Source organism: Nothoprocta perdicaria, unplaced genomic scaffold, assembly GCF_003342845.1.
Source record: "Nothoprocta perdicaria isolate Ctin4 unplaced genomic scaffold, notPer1 scaffold_13, whole genome shotgun sequence".
In the NCBI taxonomy this organism is placed as follows: domain Eukaryota; kingdom Metazoa; phylum Chordata; class Aves; order Tinamiformes; family Tinamidae; genus Nothoprocta; species Nothoprocta perdicaria.
The window spans coordinates 917,241-936,957 of record NW_020454427.1 but is presented as its reverse complement, the minus strand read 5'-3'; the positions used below and the strand labels follow the sequence as shown (position 1 = coordinate 936,957).

General features: G+C 38.1%; 1 protein-coding gene across 1 annotated transcript in view; it reads left to right on the top strand.

Annotated features, from left to right (window-relative positions):
- The first annotated feature begins 324 nt into the window (after positions 1–324).
- Positions 325–19,717, top strand: part of GABRG1 (gamma-aminobutyric acid type A receptor gamma1 subunit) — a 52,683-nt gene continuing 33,290 nt past the window's right edge. The window contains exons 1-2 of the mRNA XM_026033620.1: positions 325–434; positions 16,151–16,299. Coding sequence (XP_025889405.1) covers positions 325–434; positions 16,151–16,299 — 259 coding nt within the window. The remainder of the gene's footprint in view (positions 435–16,150; positions 16,300–19,717) is intronic.

Below are 19,717 nucleotides of genomic sequence, written 5' to 3'. Positions count from 1 at the left end.
CCTGCTGTGTTAATYCACCAATAACGAGACCTCGGGTCGCACAGTGATATGTGCCTTTCCCTTCTGCCAGTACCCCGAGGACTGGCTATTAATTTTCAAGTCGCTGAATTTTCACTTAATGCACTGCAGCTCTCCGAAGCGTGGTGAATTTTTTTATTAACTGTTAAAGCAGCTGTAAGCTGTGTATTCTAAATAGCAATCAAATGATGACATGCAAAGGAGCAGGAGAACCCAAAACAATCTTCCAGTGTAACAATCGCTGATTGGGAGGGTAGTTAAATTGCAGCGCAGTTCGGTTTGTCCGGGAGGATAACGAGGACGGCGATGATGATGAAACGGCTGTTCCTCCTGCCTCCTGGTGACCTGGTGCAGCCTGTTACTGCCGAGCTGCCCCTTGGAGAGCAGCCAGCGGGGGACAGGCTCCGGAGCGTCCCGCAAAGGGCAGCAGCGCGAGGAAGTGACCTTTACTCGAGCGCTGAGCGAAGCGCTTGGAAAAATCCGAGGGAATTAAAAAAAAAAAAAAAAAAAAAAAGAGAAAAAAAAAAAAGGACAAAATGCGCTTTTTTTTTTTTTTAACCATTTCGCTTGCGCGGCCGCGGGGGCGCGTATCGCCCGTCCCGCTGCGCGCCCGCCGCCCTCGCGCGGAGGCGCCGCGGCGGCGGAAGCGGCGCGCAGAGCAGCGCTGCTGCCCGCGGTTGTTCCTCTCTGCCCGCGGCTCCTCCGCGGCTGCCGGCGGCTCCTCCGCGCCGGTGCCGCCCCCATCCCAGCGCGGCCGCGCGCGCAGCCCCCGCGCGCCTCCTCCGCGCTCGCGGTGCCCGCGCCTCCAGGCTGCCTTCGGAGGCGCCTCAAATCTGTATGATACACACACACACACACACACACACACATATATATATACACACACGAGCAGCTTTGCACGTATATTTTTATATATATGAAATCCATTTTATTTTGCTCTTTGGAGGGGGAGGAAAAACACACACACACACACACACAAATAAATAAATGCCGCCCTTTCTCCCAAGCATGTTTCCCCTTCTAGTAAGCGAGGCTCCTCCTCCGCTGGGGCTTGATTCGCCTGGACGTTTTTAGGATAATTTATGGAGCAACCTGATGAGCCTATTGGCCCAGCTGCGCGGTCCTTGCCGAGCGCGTTCCTACCTGTTTGGGTGTCTTATTTATTTATTTATTTATTTATTTATTCATTCCTCCCTTGCCTTGCCCTCCCCTCTCGCTGCCTCCCGCGCGCCGGGGGGACACGCCGGGAGCGGCAGGGTCGCTATTCCCCAGCCTCGCCGCAGGAAAGTGGGCGCGGAGGGAGCGCATGGACCCGTGGGGGGGCCCGGCGCCCCTGTGGAGCCGCCGCTGCCGCTGTGGGGCCCGGCTGCTGCTGCTGCTGCTCACCGTGCGCCTGGGCAGCGGGTGAGTGCGGCCGGGGCAGGGCCGGCGGCGGCGGGAACTTAAAAAAGGAGGGAAAAAGGAGAAAAGGGAAAGGGAAAAAAAAAGGGGGGGGGGGGGAAGGAATTGCTCGGGCCCCGCGTAGTGAAACTTTGCGCCGGGCGCAGGGGAGCCCCATCCCTGCGCGGGGGGACCGTCCCGGGGGCGGCTGCAGCGCGCGCGAGCCGGGGCGCTCCGCTCCGCTCCGCGGGAAGAGCAGCCTCGGCTTCGGCAGCCGCTTTGCAGGCAGCTCCGGAGCTGCCCTGGGCTCCGAGTTATTCCCACCGTCTCGGAGCGTTTTCACTTTTCCGCCGTGCCCCGCACAGCCGGAGTGAGGGGCTGAGGGGGAAGGGGAAGGGAGCCAAGGAGCTGCCGAAGTCCCTATGGATCATAGAGGTGTCCCTTTGGAGGAAGTTACCGGACAGGTGCCTGGAGCCTGGAATATACAGCTTGGTACTGCCTTAGTAGGTCCATCAACATGCAGCAAAAAGCTGTCAGCTCTTTCATCTTTTAATAATTCACAGGTAACATGCTCCATTCCACAGGTTATACTTTCCRAACACTCACCAGGCAGCGTTGAAGGGGGACCTGGCTTCCTTTCTAACAATAAGCAAAATTATCATTCCAGGAAGATATAGCAGATGYGTAGTATGAGAAGTGGTAAATATTCCATTAAACATTAAAAAAACCTCCATTTGCATCTAGGACCTCCCCCCCACCCCCTGCACGGAGTGATCATTTATCAGTCTCTGTGAAGCGTGTTGATCTCTGCTCATCCCTCATCCTCAGAGGGCTGCTGCGCTATCCCAGTTAGAAGCACTACTGATTATGCTCATCTTAATCTGTGTCTTTTAAAATCTCAGCATATTATGGTAATATTTTTTTCTTCCAAAAGCATTGATGGAAATTATGCCAGTGCAGCTGTGCATCCTSAGGATGTTTCCTAATGAACATATTGTACCTCAGGTATGAAAGAAATCACCAAGTGTTTTCAGAGGAAAGAATATGCATGCTAATTTATCAGTGAAAGCCTTAGTTACTCCTCCTCCCTTCTATCTAGAAAGAAAGCTGCAAATGAAATATTTTTCCTTTTGTCAAAGTATGGTTGTGTTTAGGAGTGTAGSTATAGATTTCATTATTATGTATAGATGTAGCATTTATTAAAAGGAAAAGTTGAAAAAAAGTTGTCTGTGGGAGAAAAGGGTAACTTTTATGCCTTTTTTWWAAAARAATATTTTTATTTTATGCTTCCCAAGTCTTAGATAAAAATGGAGCCTTCGGTACAAATATCCATGTATCGAACCAACTATTTTTCAGGCTTGCCAAAACTACGCTGAGACTACAAGGGAAAATGATAGGTATTGAGAATTTTTTTTTCCTTCTCTCTCTCTCTCTCTATTATTATTTTTAAGTGATCAAAATGGACATGCTTTTCAGATTCTGGTTCTCTGATGTGTAATTCATTACAACTCAGTGATGTTTGCAGAGAGCCCTGGAACTGTGGAGCTCTAAAGCCCTTTAGCAGCCTGCCACTATGTAGGAGAGAAATGCTATTTTTCAGCCTTTTAGATTTTTTTGTGTGTGTGTGTGTGTGTGTGTGTACTTTCTGCCAAAGTTCAGGAATATGAACTTTCCCTTGAAGTTTGTATTAAAACACAAGGAAGTAATGCTCTTTTCAAGAGCAGACCAGGCTGCGACAATTCTAGTTGTTCCAGAAATGTCCTGTGGGAGCCAACTCTTCTTACAACACACTCTTTTAAAATATTTCCAATTGCAGAACTTCCAGTACACATTTATAAAAAAACTGTTAAAGTGTGAATAAAAGTTACTTCAGCTTAGAGTGGAACTGAAGTTCAAGAAGCAAATTAAAAGTTGACTCCAACTAAGAGCTCAGCCCTTTAGGTGTAATATAACAGTAGCCCAAAATTCTTGCAGCAAGGKTAACTTGGTGCTGTTGAAAATTTCATAGAAGTCCATAAAACACTTTTTTTTCTCCCTAATTCTGCACTCACGTGCCACAGACAGAACTTAATCTCCTGTGTACTTGTTGGAACTACATGATTCCGTATTGTGGAGGAGAGCACTTYCATCTCTGCCATCTCATCTCTGTCAGAATTAGGGCTATGGGCATTTCGGTAGGATCCTGTAGGAAAAGAATAGTTCCCCAACAGTGACTGGAGTCCAGAAGATTCAGCAAATTCATTATTCTTAATGAGCCCAAATAACTAGCTATTTCATAGGGAGGCAGTTGACAATATAATTAATACTTATTAGTAAGTGAAATATGTTGAAGTGTAACACAATTGTAGTATTCTTTGAATTTATGCTATCTTTGAATAATATGTTGGTCAGTCTCCATAGCAATATGTTGTGAGTTTAATTTTACAGCTTGTTCTCTTAAGTTTTTAGCCCAGTGGTTTAAAAAAGTTATAAACGTTCTGTCAGCAGATACTAATATTAACTCATATTTTCTTTTCCATTTYAAAGTCTCTCCTAGGAAAATACATAATAAGGTCTACATTTTCTCATATAAATTCCAGAGTCAGAGTTAAGCCTATCATAAAGGCATATATTTATTAACGCTTGGTAGTTGTGATTTAGTGTTTCATGTGAACATTTGTGGKTTTTTTTTCATTTTTATCATTGTTCTCATGTACTTTGTTCATGATGTGATGGTGAAGAATCTTTGTTATTTTATCAGTCTCAACTGTTTGAAAAGAAGCTTATTAATAGTTTATTAATGTTTAATATTGTTAGCATTACAGTTTAGCTAGTTATAGTTAAATATTGAGAAGTACTTCTATTGTCTGTGCGTCATTCTCTTAAAATGGATATAAAGGAAGTTTTCAAATTATAACATACTTAAAGAAAAGGTGCTTATAACAAATTACATTTTGAGTAATAAAGAAAAGGTGCTTATAACAAATTACATTTTGAATAGTTTCTAAAACTTTCTATTTGTTAAAAGTATCTCTTGTAAAAGAGAACACTTTGCAGCCAGTTCCAGTCTTTGAGCTAGGTCAAGGTTTTCCATGAATGTGTGTGGCCAAGGCAGAAGTCAACTGGGGTAGGAGAGGCCAAGGATTTCTGCTTGAAGCTGTTGAGTCTAGTGGTCTGAATATAGTACAATGAACAAAACGCAACACCTAGTTTCCATGTACAGGAGGTGGGACTATTTAAATGGGAAGAATTGGATACCTTGGCATCTGCACTGTTGCCTGGAAGGTGAATTGCCCAAATTTGTCCTTTTATATGTAGAGAAGTTGCACATGTTGAGTTCAGATGGAGATAAGCAAAGAAACAGCTCTCCTAAATAAGCAGAGCCATTTTTATAGCAAGCCCTATGAAAGAAGAGTATGCAGGATTTTCAGCTACCTGCCTAGTTGTTTCTTCCCTGCCTATTAAATCGAGTGTGTACTTAGGTAAAAAAAGAAATAGGATCTTAAAATACTCAGTAAAAAGTGACAGAAGTGATGATTATAAATGGCAGTTTGTAGTGCTGACAGGTACCTTTCAAAGTGTGGTGGATGACAGCAATTCCAATATTTGCTTCTTAACAGTTTCAATTAGTGGTAACAATTTGTAAGGARATGAAATTCAGATGCAGTTGAGCTACTCTGAAGATGACGCTGAAGTTTTCATTCTGAGTTTTACATGGTCTGAAGATAGTGTCATGAGTCCAAGGGCCTTTGCAGGATCGTGATATAGTCTAAACGAAAAAAGTAAGTTATGTGACAATACTAAACTAGTACAGAGGCTTGAAGAGTCTAGAAATGTCATCAGAAGTTCAGCAGAAGGGATCTTGCCTTGAAAGAGAGGTTAATGTCAGTGATATGACAAACATTAAAAGAAATAGTTTCTAAAATACTCTTTCATTTATAGATCTTCAAGTCTGTAGTATCTGTTGTGATAATCTAGCCCGACATCACAATAAATAGAAATGAAGAACTTTGGGTTGTAAGTGCCTCTGGGAGTATTTACTGAGGAGGAATCCAAAGCTGCTTCTATAGCTAAATATTTTGTTGTATTTCTAGCTTAAGGCTTTAGCTTCCAGCTATTGGAAGAGTTTCTGCTGGTGGAAAATAGCCAAATTTTCATCGAGTACCACCTCTCTGTGTAGACACCAGCCTGCTATAGACCACCTTCAATAGAGAAACACTTCATCAAAGCTCTTCCGTGTCCAGTAGGTTTCTATTGGTTCTTTCTTGGAATAAAACTCAGAGCACCTCAAAATAATCCTGAAAAATTCTTAAAGAAATCAGCATCTTAGTCAGCAAGTGTTCTACTGTCTTTCTGATCTAGTCTTTTCATGATATACAGACTAATTCCTTGCTTAGCAAAAGCTCTTCATCTCCCCCTAGGAGATGCAGCTATTTGGTTGTATGCCTAGCAGTTGCTGTGGAATGGACATTCCAGTCCCAAATGAAAGTTTTAAACAAGCATGTCACAATCCAAGGTATTCTATGCAGACTGGAATTTTCCATTGAATTGGATTTACCTTATATTGTCATACCTTCTACTGTTGGAAATATTTCCTTAGTATATGTACTTCACAGGCAAGTTGATTATGGCTTGCATTTTCTCTTGGATAAGTAAATGGAGTTACCTGAACTTTTTTGGCAAATGCTGAATTATTTGTTTAGCCATTTTTTAAACCTGTTGAACTTTTTCAACATACTCTTTGAAGTCAAACCTCAAAAATGGACAGATTCTACAAATACTAGTCTCTCTAATGGCGTATACACTCAGAATACTACATCCCTACTCTTGCTTAATACTGGTTATTTAATATAGTCCAAGACTAGCTCCAGTACTGCTCCAGTGCTACTCATGTGCTTTTTGCTTTCTGCCTTGATCCTTAATTCCTTTTCATTGTCACTGCATTTCTGATCTCTAGTAAAGTGTGAATGGCTTTTTGTGTTCCTAAATTTATATGCCTTTGTTATTTCTATTTTCATGTTTTTCAAGAAGAAAGATAGACACACTGACAAATAGATAACGAGACACCATCCCCATTGAATTAAATTATTTGAGGTCTAAAATGTGGCTGATGGTTTTTCCTTTGATATAATGTAGTACTGTTCTTATTTAAGGTAGTGTATCATGACAGATTAAATTGTCTTCTTATTAATTTAATATTATAGTCCAATATATCTTTCAGAATAAAATTCAGCTGAGTGGAATTTATAGTAGGAAAACTTGTAGTATTAATTTAGATCACTAACTCTGTCATTATAAATCATGACTTATTTTATTTTTGTTTTGTTGTCCAGTACCACATAATATGTGGCTGTTTTTAAAAATTAAATGCCACCAATATTTTCCTTGTGGGGGAAGGATGCTTGATCTCACCAGCATAAGACCATATTCAGGATTGTTTCCAGAGGTCCTTCAGGTAAGCTGTGGACCCATATCTCAGGATCTTGATTTTTCAATTAAGGCCAATCAATGCCCTGCAGGTTACATCCAGCAAGAGACAACTCTCTCAGCCATGAATTTCACTTGTCCTCTGACAAGAGGTGAAGAAAGACAATTTTGTTATAGATACCTCTGTGAAAAGATACTTCCATTGTAAAAGATRCATATTATATTTGTTACGCAGTAAATTTTGTTTGAAGGAGAGAGAATTTTTTTATTACTTGTTTTACATACCATCGTTAGCCCTTACAGAGTACATTTGCCTCATTGTAAAATGACTCATTACTGTAATTGACTTTTGTGTTAGTCCATAATTCTCTTATAGCAATTACTCTACGATTTCAGTAAAACCTATTCACTATTCACCATATATTTCTAGGGCACAGCTTGTCATTGTGTTGTTTCAGTAGTTGTATGTTTTTTGTTGTTGTTTGTTTTTTGTTGTTTGTTTTTTGTTTGTTTGTTCTTTTTTGATGGTTTTGAGATGAGTTCACCTGTATGATTCAATTGTGGTGCACAGCGCAGTGAAAGTCTTTGATTCTATTGCTGCTTTCTGGTCTTTGCCCCCTGTGGGAGAAGAATCTTGCTCAGGTGAATAGGCGAATTTGAAAATATTTAGGGATTTTTTTTTTTTTTTTAAGGGTTGTAGTAGATTCCTGGTTATTTGGAAAATTTTGCAGGGCATATGCATTGAGTTATGTTAGTATGAAAGTTCACACGAGTGTGTTGGAATACCAGTGGCTTAAATAACTGAAAGCATTCCATAAAGAAAAGTTCATTTCATATGTCTCGAGATCCTGGTGACATTTTAATTTTGAAATCTAACTAAGTCAATGTTTTACAATTTGATGGTTATTGTAGTGATTCTGAGGAGGCATTTAATTAGGGTAACTATGTTTTATTTAGACAATGAATCTCTTTGTATTTTTTATTTTAGGTTTGTTTTAGGTCTAGTTCTACTCAGGAAAATGTTTCTGGATTCAGCGCACTTAACTCGTTGGTGTATCAGTTTAGACTGAACTCAAAAATAATTAAAAAGGAAGGTCCTGTTTGCTGAAGATAATAGGTACTTTCAAACACCTTTTTGGGGAAAGGACTGCTTTAAGGTACTGTAGTAATGATTTCTGGAGAACAAAGGAAGAGGTCTACTTGCACTGCAAATGTGGGTGTTATGATCAATAAACTGCACTGGTTTTGTTAGTCAAAACAAAACACACACAATGCTCTGCAAGTCTGTAATCAGAACATGGAATAATTGATGTAAGCAAAGAGTAGATAKGAGAAATGTGTCCTGTTTCCTCTCTTGTCTGGGATGGAACAAGAGATGCATATAGCACCAAGAATAATGATATTAACATAGCTTTAACTGAAGACATTTTTTTTCTGAAGTGCTGAAATACTGTTTTTTACCAAGCTGATATGTTTGAGGGCAGAACTGTCATTTAGAAGGACCTAGACTGTCTGGGGAGTAATAAGACGGGAACATTATGAAATTAAGCAAGGATGAATATGAAGTGCTGCTCCTAGGATAGAAGGAGCCCTGGGACTGTACAGGATGGGAATGGGCTGGCTGGGGTCCAGCTCTCCTAAAAAGAASCTGTGGTTTGGGATGGGCAGCAAATAGAGCATGGGCCAAATGTGCATCCTGGTGGCAAAGAGGGCCAACAACCTGCCGGGCTGCACCAATGGAAGCACAGAGAGGAGGTCAAGGGAAGTGATTTATCCCCCTCTGCTCAGCAGTCATGAGGTCTCATGGGCTCATTGGGCTCTAGGGGCTCATTGGAGGGTCACCAGGGTGGCTAGGCATGGAGGACTTGCTCCGAGTGCTGGCTGAAGGGCAGCCTGGACTTGTCCAAGTAGGAGAAGGAATGGCTTCGAGGGGTACCCAACTGCAGCCCCCTGGTACTTCCAGGGAAGTGATTGAAAAGGCCAGGCTCCTTACTGAGGTGTAAGGTGGAAGAATACRGGAATGGTCATGAATGGAAACAAAAGAAGCCTCATTTAGGTTTAAAGAAAAAAATAAATCATTGTGTTGGTAACTCAGCTGAGGAGCCAGTTGTGGTGTGTGCTTGTGGACTGTCCTTGGAAGTTACTGAAGCTCAACTGGATTAAGCTGTAAGACACTGTTCTAAATTCAGTATCTGTTCTGCTTTGAGTAGAAGTTGAATTGCCAAGGTCTCTTGTAAAGTACATGATTCTGTGAAAAAGGTAGGAGTTAACTCTTTTCCAGTACAATTTGCTCTCCTAGTCATGCTGGATTCTTGCTCTCTAKTGTAGATTATAAAGGAAGTGGACACAGAAACAGGCAGTCGTCCTTAACAGATCAACAAAGCTGGAGGRAAAAACAAAAACAACAACAAAAAAAACCCCTTTTTATCACCACAGATAGTAGTAAAGAGCTTTTTTTATTAAGGTGGTCAAGGTGAAATCACTCTATTAAGGAAGCTAATTATGTTTGAAAATCGAGCAGTTCTGAACGGGCATAGAGAATTAGCTGTACATGGGTAGAAAGATGTGAGGAAAGTTTTCAATTGATTTCTGGACTGTTAAGTTAGTAGGAGTAGAGACTGCTATTAAAATAGTTTTAGCCTATCAATATTTGAATGAACTTTCAAGGAGAGAAAATAACTGTATATTTTATGAGAGGACTGGTGGACATTGATAAGCAGTAGCTGCAGTGCTTTAGGTCCAAATTATAATTTTCATGAGAACTTTCAGGCCATGTGAATTAATAAGAACAATTTCGACCTGCTGCACTTTCAAATAATACATAGTATCATCTAAAAGTTAACATGGGAGGAGAGCAGTTTGTGTCGATCTCAGAACAAAACTATTCTTATGTGATAAAACTTAGCTTTAATAATACCTATTGTTCTAAGTTCAAATAGTCACATTTCTGTAATTGTTCTTTGCAGTCAGGTTATGCCTTTGTTAAGTATTTAGAGTTAAGTCTGGTTTTATTGTTCAGTTATTTGTTATATTAGTATCACAGACATACTGAAGATCATTTTATAAGCAATGTGATAACGCTTTCAGCTGAAGGTCTTGCTGTGACTAAAATTAATTGTACTGAACTTATTGTGTGTGGGAGAAGATGTTTTATATCTTTTAGAGATGTACTTCAAAGCTGTAATGACTCAAAAGAGCTTGATCACCTGATGCTTGTGATATGCATTAAGATACCACAGGCCTGATACTCTAAACACTAAAGTATGTAGGCCACACTTTTCATTACAGGGAATGAATAGATGAGATAACTGCTTTTGTTCTGCTAGGACTGTGATTGCTCTCTTTTATTTATTTATTTATTTATTTATTTATTTATTTATTTATTTATTTATTTATTTAAATGATGCTTTGCTCATTTAATGAACTAAATTAATGTAGTTTATCTTAAAAATCTAATGTTTCTTTCTATACAGTAAGGAAATTTCTGGATTTTTTTTGCCTTCTTCACTGATAATTTTCCTTCTGGCTTAAGGTCTAGATTCATCCTTTTGGTAGAAAATGGGGAAGGAGATGGGAAAGGGGAAATAGGGCAGGCAATTATGAATAGCCAGAGAAATGAGATTAAATAGGAGTTTGGAAGGAAGACAAGATAGTATGCATGTCCAGAAAAAGAATTGCCAAAGGGTATGTGGTGGGTATGTTAAAAAAAAAAAAAAAAAAAAAAAGTTGTTAAAGTTATTAAGAAAACAAAAACAAATAAAATCCAGATACTTTACTGGGCAAATAGATGGATACTGGCACACAGAAGAACATGCTAAAAACTCAGTCAAGGTAAAACAAGGAGGCAGAAATAGATTAATAAAAACACTAGAGATAAAAAGGAGGTGGGGGAAAGCTTTTTGTGTTTGATTTTTGGAATTTTGGTTTTGTCACAAGTGCCTAGGCAGTTTAGGAAGGGTAAAGATTCAGGACTACAATGTCAACAACTGTATATCCCATGTGATTAGAGAGGGCAAGAGACACTTTCTAGAGATGTATTTTCAATAGCTGCATTTAAAGGTGAATTTTAAACTGAAGACAATTTCATGAAGATTGGGGTTAATAAAAACCCAATAAAATACTGAAGGCAAAAAGTGGACTGAAACAACTTTATTTTAGTATGAGTTTGCCATGAAATCTGATCCTGAACTAAGCAGAATGGAGACACTTGCCTTGCACCTTCTCAACATTGAAAACAGGGTAATGGGAGATGATGACAAAAGCAACACGGAATGTCACTAGACTAATCAATGACAGAGTTTCTCTTAATTGGACACTGTGTACTTTTAAACAACTTTTTTTTAATCATTCTTCAAAATAAGAGTCATCTCTTTGCTTGCAGTTACATTATTTTTCTAGAATGTTTCTGCTATCAATAAAGTTTACCAGTGAAGAAGCTGATGATGATGAAAAGCAAAAGTGTTCACTTCTTTAGAAGTTCCATTGGRCTGATATTACAGGAAAATAAGTGAGACGTCCTTCATCAAATTTGGGAGCTGAAACTGGAGAGATGTCTAAACTATCCAGCATCGATAGTTAGCAGTGAGAGAAAGCCTTCAAGAAAATCTTTCGAGAAAACATTCCTTTTGTAGCCTCTTCTAATATTTATGACTATTTGGACCTGCTGCTATAGCTGTTTCTGAAAATGTTTGTGTATGTTTAGGACTCCCAGTCCTCAAGGATACTGCAAAGTCTATTCAGGATCAAATCCTGAAGGATACTGCAAGTCTGTTTTGGGTCCTTATTTACCTTAGGGTGGTCCAATATAAATATATTTAAAATACATATTTAAATATGTATTTTAAAAAGGTCACATAAGAATAACTGCACAATCCTACCATGCTGAAATCATATTTTACTTTCTGTAATGGTCTCTTCTGTCTTAGGTAGTACCTAAGCTTACCATCCTTCTAGAGTCCAGAGTTTCATTTATACCTAGTCCTTTGCCTAGACATTCACATAACACATTTTTTAAAAAGTCCTTTTTAATTTCAGAATTGCAATTACCCCCAGTCTCTTTATAAATAAACGGATGTGCATGTTAGTGACCATATTGTGATGTTGTTAAAGATTTGAAAAACTTATACCTAAGTGTTATATGCTGGGCTGCCCAGGCAGCAACTAACAGCTGTTCTAAGGCATGTTTAGTGTTTCATTAGCTTCTTATGTATCTTGTGGCAAAAGTGTATGGGCTGCCTTAGGTGTAAGGACCTTAGGTGTAAGAAGCAGGAGAGTGCACTTATTGCTTGTGGAGTCTTCTGTGTTTTTTACCTTTCTCTTGTGAACCTTATCCTTGGAAAGATCATGTTGTGACCAATTTCTGTTGTGTGTAGTGCTCTGTTATGATGCAGTTTCTTAAAGGCAGTGCCTATTGGGAGCAGATGTGTAGGTTACACTCTCTAGTTCAGTATAGCTACTCGATTGTGGAATATGAAGCAATGACTCCCTCCTCTTGTCTGCGTGTATTTTGGCTGATAAATCACTTCACTCACAGAACAGCAGACCTGGGATTGATCTCTTCAATTGGATGGGAATAGGAGCCTGAAAGTGGGCAGCTGAATGGAGTCTTAGCTCTGTTGAGTTTATCCTGTACGTGGAATTGCACAAGTAATATTTAATGATGTGCATGCTGCAAATGGCACTATGAGCACTCTCAATATATCCATTTTTTTTGCTTCATTACATAACCTGACAGATGTTAATTGCATTTTAAAGCTCATCTGATTGTTATTTCTCTCATATTTGAAGTAGAACAAAGACCTATGATATTAATGTCTGAAGATGAGCATGTTGCCTGATGTTGAAAAGACTTATTCAATCATTAGTCACTTGGGCTCAGGGATTTATTAGTCATGGTAATGTCTCCAATTAGTTGAAGGACAGAGAGCATAATTAGGGCACTTTTTGCCTAATTACTATTAACTGTATACATAGAGTTACTGTTGACTTTGAGCTTAGCAGGAGTCTTATAACAAACACGTTAAGAAAGGAAGTCTCTTTCTTACTCATAAAATCATTGAAATATGTTGCAATGTTATCTGCAACCATAACATTGTACTGTGGAACAGAGACTTTTGTAACATTTGATGTCATATTCTTGCTCTTAATCATTCTCTCTCCAGACATTCTGAAAAAGATCTATTGTGAATTTTGTTGAAACAAATGATATCTCACAGAAAACAGAGAGAGAATCGAGTATTATGTCCTGTATATAGTGAAATAGCTTTTAAATGAACTTGGAAGGAGAAAGAATCTTCCCTTAAAGTAAGGTTACCTTTCTTCTTGGGAATGTGCGAGGGGAAAGTACTAATGTCAAAGAGAGTGAAGGTGGGGTTTGTTACCATTAAGAGTTAGTGTGCACTGCTTCATTGGAGGGCGTGTAGAAGGCTCTGTATAGTCTACTGCCTTCCTCACCAGACAGCATCATTTCTTTCATTTCTGTCTTGTCTTGATTGTGCCCCTGAATGTTACTTACCATGGCGTACAAATAAAAGATGCAGGATGCTGTTAACACTGCAAAGGCATAATAGTTTCTTGTGCACTTTTTAAGCAAGTGTTAAGAAGATGGTAATCTGGGGTAGCAGGATGGGTTAGACRCAGTCATTCATCTTGGAAAAAGTCAGTAAGATACGATCAGGAAGAACAGAGAATAGTCCCTTTCACTCTGACTGTGTGGTATTCAAACCTGCTTACATTGATTTCCAATTTGTATTGGTTCCTCTGATGATTTAACTGAGGGATTAGTGAGTCACAGGATCTTGTTAACCAACCAAGTGGATTTAGATGCTTCCTCTCAATGTCTCTGTGTGTTTTTAGATAAATTTTATTTGAGTAGTTCCTTTGTTTCTCCTTTGTCCACCTGCTACTGCATTATGAATAGAGGAGGTCATTAACACTTTACAAAGCTTACATAAACTGTGTACCTGTCTGTAGTTTGGAGTTTTGAAGCTGGAGGACCAAAGGTTTCCCATAGAACAGTATTTCAAGAAGTGAAAATCTGGAGCACACTTGTGGTATTTTCTTTTTCTTTTTTTTTTTTTTTCCAGGTATATCTAAATACACTAAATAGCAGAAGTGAGAAAAGTAGAGAGGAGCATTATAGAGAAAAAAAATTATTGAAATATGGTGGATATTTGGAAAGGGATGTTCACAGTTGTGCCCTTCTCTCTTCAAATTCTGTGCAAATAATTGTGCTGATCCTGAGGTGTGGACCCTGCTTGGGTAGTTTCCATCTATGTTCTGCTATTACCTGCGTGGAGGCCTACAGGGGAAGAAGAAGAGGTCAGTTTTGTTGTGATCATGTCTCCTTTCTTAGAGATTTGCTCAGTTTTACTCCTCATTATCTTGACTCCCCAGGGAAGGCCTGGGAGAGCCTCTGCATTGATAACAACTTTAAGCCTATTTCTGTCATAATTAGGCTATGTAATTACAAGTGGGGGGAAAAAAAAGGCAGCATGTAGCAAAACATGAAAGAGAGGGGCAACATCTAGAAAACTTCCCTTCCTACTTCTTTTAGTGCTTCTATTAATGGAATCCATCTAAGTGGGAATTATCAAATATTTAGTGCCTGACATTTCTGTGAAGTCTGTGTAGTGCTACAGAGATATTAACTCTTGTACGGTGCATTTTGATTTAGAAGAATTAAAGCACTGCCATTCCAGGGGAGACAGGAGACCTCATATTTAGATTGCATGTTATTTCCATCTCTTACATCTGTGACATGTATGTAACAAGCTAAGTATGAAAGTCCTGGTTTCTTTTGGAAACCTCTTGAATTATGGGACGTGCCCTCTTAGGCTCTCAAATTGAGCAAAAGCAGCAAAACCCCTGAACAATCTCCACAGCCCGAAGTGGAGTCATACTCATGAGACTTACTAGTGTTATTTGAAAAGCGATGCAAGGTCTTAGGGATACAGACTGCTTTAGTGCATTTGCTGAAGGGATGAGAATAAAAATTCCTATTCTTGCTCTGTCATTTCCTGACTTTTCTGTCCTTCTCCCATACAGGCATAACATCTCCATGTAGAATCCTCTTGTAGTGGTCATTCTTTTAAGAAATGTGCTGAAAAATCCCACTGTTAGTTTTGATAGCTGTGTAAGTTTCTGTCATTTAGAAGCTCTTGCAAATCTATTTCTAATAACATCAAAAYAAATTTTTTCACTTTGATGTGCAGTGCAAGTTGGTGTAAAGAGAGTAAGTTTAATTCCTTTCTTTTCCTGGAATATCTGTGCTTATGCTAACATTGAAAGTGATTTATATGAATCCCATATACTATGTAATTGTTGCTAGATGGTCTCCATGTGAAGGAAGATAAGTTATATGACAGTCAGAGTTACTGCTATCAGTCTGATGCCCTTTGCTTGACTTGAAGCCATAGCACTTCCCTAAAATTGTTGGACGAGTAATAGAAATTGCAAACTTTAGCACCGGAGGAATGTTTTAGTCCACACTCATTTGATTCAAATGGGGAGACAACTACTTCCAGGCACTCTTTGACTTTTCAGTGACCGTGTGAGTTAATCCACAAACACAACCAATCTGTTGCCATTTTCCTGATGACTTCGTATAAAAAATAATAAATAGCAAGTAAACTGTATTTTTGCTTACCCAATTAAAAGCTAGGCAATAAATGTGTGCAAGTGTTTTCCTTGTGCATTTGTATCATCTCAACAAGATGTATACATACTATACATATGATATGCCATGTATATATCCAGATACTTTATTAAAGCACAGCTTCATCTCCTAGCTGTAAATGTTTAGTTAAAACATATGAAAATAATGTTTGTTCTCTTAAAATATGAAGAGTTAAGTGAGTAAAGGTGAAATAGCTTTCATATAATGGCTACAACAGAGGCTATAAGGAGAGAAAATCTAGTAATGTTTTTGATGCCAGGAGGTATCTTTTACTGTAATTAAACATTTCTTAGAAATATTAGTAACATGTTTTGGAAAAGACTTAAAGGCCTAGGAATTCCATTTAGTGTTTCAAAGAAGAAGAAGAAAAAAGTGAGATCTGTACCATTTTTGAGATTGACTTCTGACTTGAATGTGGGATGCTTTAATGCTTCTCTTAATGTGCTTATTAGCTTGCACTATGTGTTTATTAGCATGCACCCTCTACTACTATAAAACAAAATGTTGGTGTTTTAAATAAGGCCTACTTCTTTCTGTTGTCACCAAATACATTTGAATGTTTATTAAATACCTCAAATATTGTGTTCGTTATTTTATCAGTTTCATCTTCACATATCTGTTTCACTGTTTAATTATAACCTTCATTTTATTTTATTCAATTACAATTAGAGCTGATAAAGCAGATGATGAAGATGATGAAGATCTAACAGTGAACAAAACATGGGTCCTTGCACCAAAGATTCATGGTGGGGATGTGACTCATATACTGGACTCCTTACTTCAAGGATATGACAATAAACTTCGGCCAGATATTGGGGGTAAGTCCTTAAAATAATTCACTAAATAGCGGACAAGAACGAGAGGTTATCTGGTTCATCAGACAATCTGGGATTCATCACAAGAACGGAAAATCTGTTTAGTGCCCTTTTTAAAAATGACTGTATCAAGCTAGATAGAAATAAATTGGATCACTTTCTGGAAGTAGTAAATAATAACATTCTGTATGTAAGTGTTACTTATGTTATACTGTGATCTCTTTATATTATGTGAAGTGTTGCATTTTTGGAGTGATGAGCAATATATAATAAATCACTGAAAACAATTATATTTTGCTTTGTTATTCTAAGGTCTTCTGATGGAAATAATTCTAGATATAAGACAGTCAAGGTCAGTCAAAAATTTGATTTTGAGTTTGTATAAATTTATTAGAATATACCTTTTTGGTTTTATTATAGAAAGTAAAATTGTGTAATTTAGGATTGTATCTTTTCTAGAGGAATATAGGAAGGGAGTCTGTGTTACCATTACTCAAATGCTTCAGCTAGTTGGAAGKCAATTTTACTTTTTGCTACTGAAAGCATAAGTTAGATTATAACTATTAAACATAAGTGTTATTTGGAAGAATCTTACTTTGAAATCATGGAGTTCATGAAAACTTGGCAGACTCCTGAGAACTGAATGCATGGTGGATCAGACTAGGAAAAATAATTTATTCGTTCTCAGTTTGTTTTCTGAACTGTGAAGGGAGAGGTGGAGGACATGATTGTTTGTTAACTACTTGGCATTCTCTGTCAAAGAAATTCAGTGCAAGTCCATAAGCTGCTTATGAGATAAACAATACTGCAATCTACACTTGTGTTTCGTTTATGTAGGAGAACAGAGAGATTCAATCTCTCACTCTTTCTCTTCAAAGCTTCTGACAAATTGCTTTCTCCCCCAAATTTCTTAGTTCTGTTTTACTGTTGACTGTTGCCTTGAAGATGTTGAATAGCAATTTTGCTCTCCCTGTCATAACAGAACCACATGTGAATCCCATAAAGTTTTTATTGAGCCTTTGCCTGCAGATTCATTTAACTGGATTAGTGTGAACATTTAGACAACAAAAAAGCTCTTTCAGCATATTTTTCCTTACATTCTCAGTATGTGACAGATGTATGCCTTGCCTCTTTTTTCAGGCTGCCTGTGCAACAGACAGCAAAGGGATTATGAGGGAATAAACTGACTCCACTAATAGCCCTTCTAGTGATTAGCTGGAAGATGGGGGTGAAATAAAAGAGAATTCTATTTCTCTTCTTTAGCTATGAGATTTAGAAATAAAGAAGGACAAAACAGAGGAAGAGGAGTTCCTTCTGACATRTAAAATGTATTTAGAGGGTCACTGAAGAATTTTACCTTACTTCTCTGTTTTGTTAGAAATTCTATGTATATTTTATGTACTGAGTCTTGATAGTGCAAGAGCTCTGCCTTTTTGTGGATAGCTCAATGTGCAACTTTTCAGATTATGGGATTCAGGTATCAGTTTCTGAAAACAGACTTCTTTGCTCCCCTGGTGCCTTATCATATCATCATTAGTCATCTGGTCTTTGCTCTCTGGATCCTGCCTCCACTCAGCATATTAGAATGTAAGGTGTGTGAGTATCATTCAGTGCACTGTTAACAGGAGACATTGGGAGATATTTGCTTTATAATCAGAAGAACAAATAATTGCAGACATAGGTCYCACAAGGCAGAAATTTCAAACCAGGTAAGACTAACATTCCAGCTTCAGGTGTCATATTTAGTCCAGCTGCTCCAGAAATGCAGCAGGTACTCTACAGATAGAGAAACAGTATCAGGCTATAGTGAATTCATCTTAGTCTGCCTCAGGTTTATCGGACAAAATCCGGTGTCATTTTCCATGCTTTCCCCGTATATGCCAGTACTTGTACAACAAGGTTATTAAACTAGGATTATAATTACCTTCCCTTCTGTGGGATATTATTACCTTGATATTTTACACTTGAATTACAAAGCAGAGTTATAATACCAGCATTTTTGTTTTTGAGTCTGGAATTAACGAATTTGAACACCAGAATAGAATTTCTTCTCTTCCTGATCTTGACACAGAATTTCAGCATCTCAGAATAAGCATAGGTGTGTCATTGATAAACATGCTGGTTTTTGTAGGAGATTATAAAGGGGTCTTTTCTTTTCTTTTTTTTTTTTTTTCTAATAGCTGGCCAAATAGAAGTTGAGAAGTCAGTGGCAGTACTCAAATCTAATTGGAGGAAACCACTTAGTGTTATTTTCTGTGTCTCATTCTGATAAATAGCCATGAGTTTTACTAGTTTGTTAATTGCTACCCCGTGCTATGTTCATTAGACTTACTAGTCTTTAGCTCGTTATATGTAATACACTTTGATGAGCTTGGAGAATATAGGCAGTATTATTATTGAAGTATGTTCTACTCAGTACAGAATATTAGTAGTTACCATCTGGAGTCCCTTATCTGTAGTATAAATTCCTTTAAATACAGATATAACCTTATGGAGTGATAATATATTAATAAAATGGAATTTCTGACACTATAAGTTTAACTTCAGGCCTCCTAATTGTATAAGGGACACACTTTTAATTTCAGACTTGGGCCAAACTAGTTCCCATTTTTATCTTCCCATGTTAAAGGAAATTATTCTGTTTGCTATTCCATCTCTCAGAGCTTTTAATTGCTAATGTAACTAATACCAATCTATTCTAGTGGGGTGTAAAGAAATATCCTTTTTTTTTTTTGAGTCAGCAATTTGAGGAAAATCATCAGTGATAGATTTTTTTTTTTAAGAAGTTGGAAAAGAGGATGTTTAATAACAAAGAAGATAGGCAAATTCATATGTAGAGAAGTTTGGATAGTTGTAATCCAAGTATAGGGCCCAGGTAAATAATTGCATCTCAGTATGCCAGTGGTAAAAGTCATGTGCCCAGGGACATATAATACTGTTATATAACTGGTTGTGGGRGTGTGTATTGTTACATTAGTTGTTATTATTATTATTATTACCCATTATAATAATACTCATCCATTATAAATGGAAGGTTCCTGATATTCCTGAATGGAGTAGTCACCTAATTTCTTTACTTTGTCACCCAGAGGAAGTACTCCTTTAGGCTTTTCTTGGCAAGTAATAAGGATCTAGAGAATATTTAGGCAAAGAAAATAAACTTGGATTAAACTATCCAAAGTGGGTTCAGTTCAAATTAAACTGCATGACAAGTGAAAATAGGTGTTATGTCTTAAATCTTCTATTCCAAACTGGAGACATTTGGTAAAGTAAGGGAACTAGTGAACTTGAATGGATTAACAACCTATTGGATAATTCAAGGATTGGAATAATGAAATGGAATGGCATTCTTCGATAAAAAGTGCATGATTTGGTACTTTTGAACTAATAATAATGGTTTCAGATGAAAATAAACAAATGA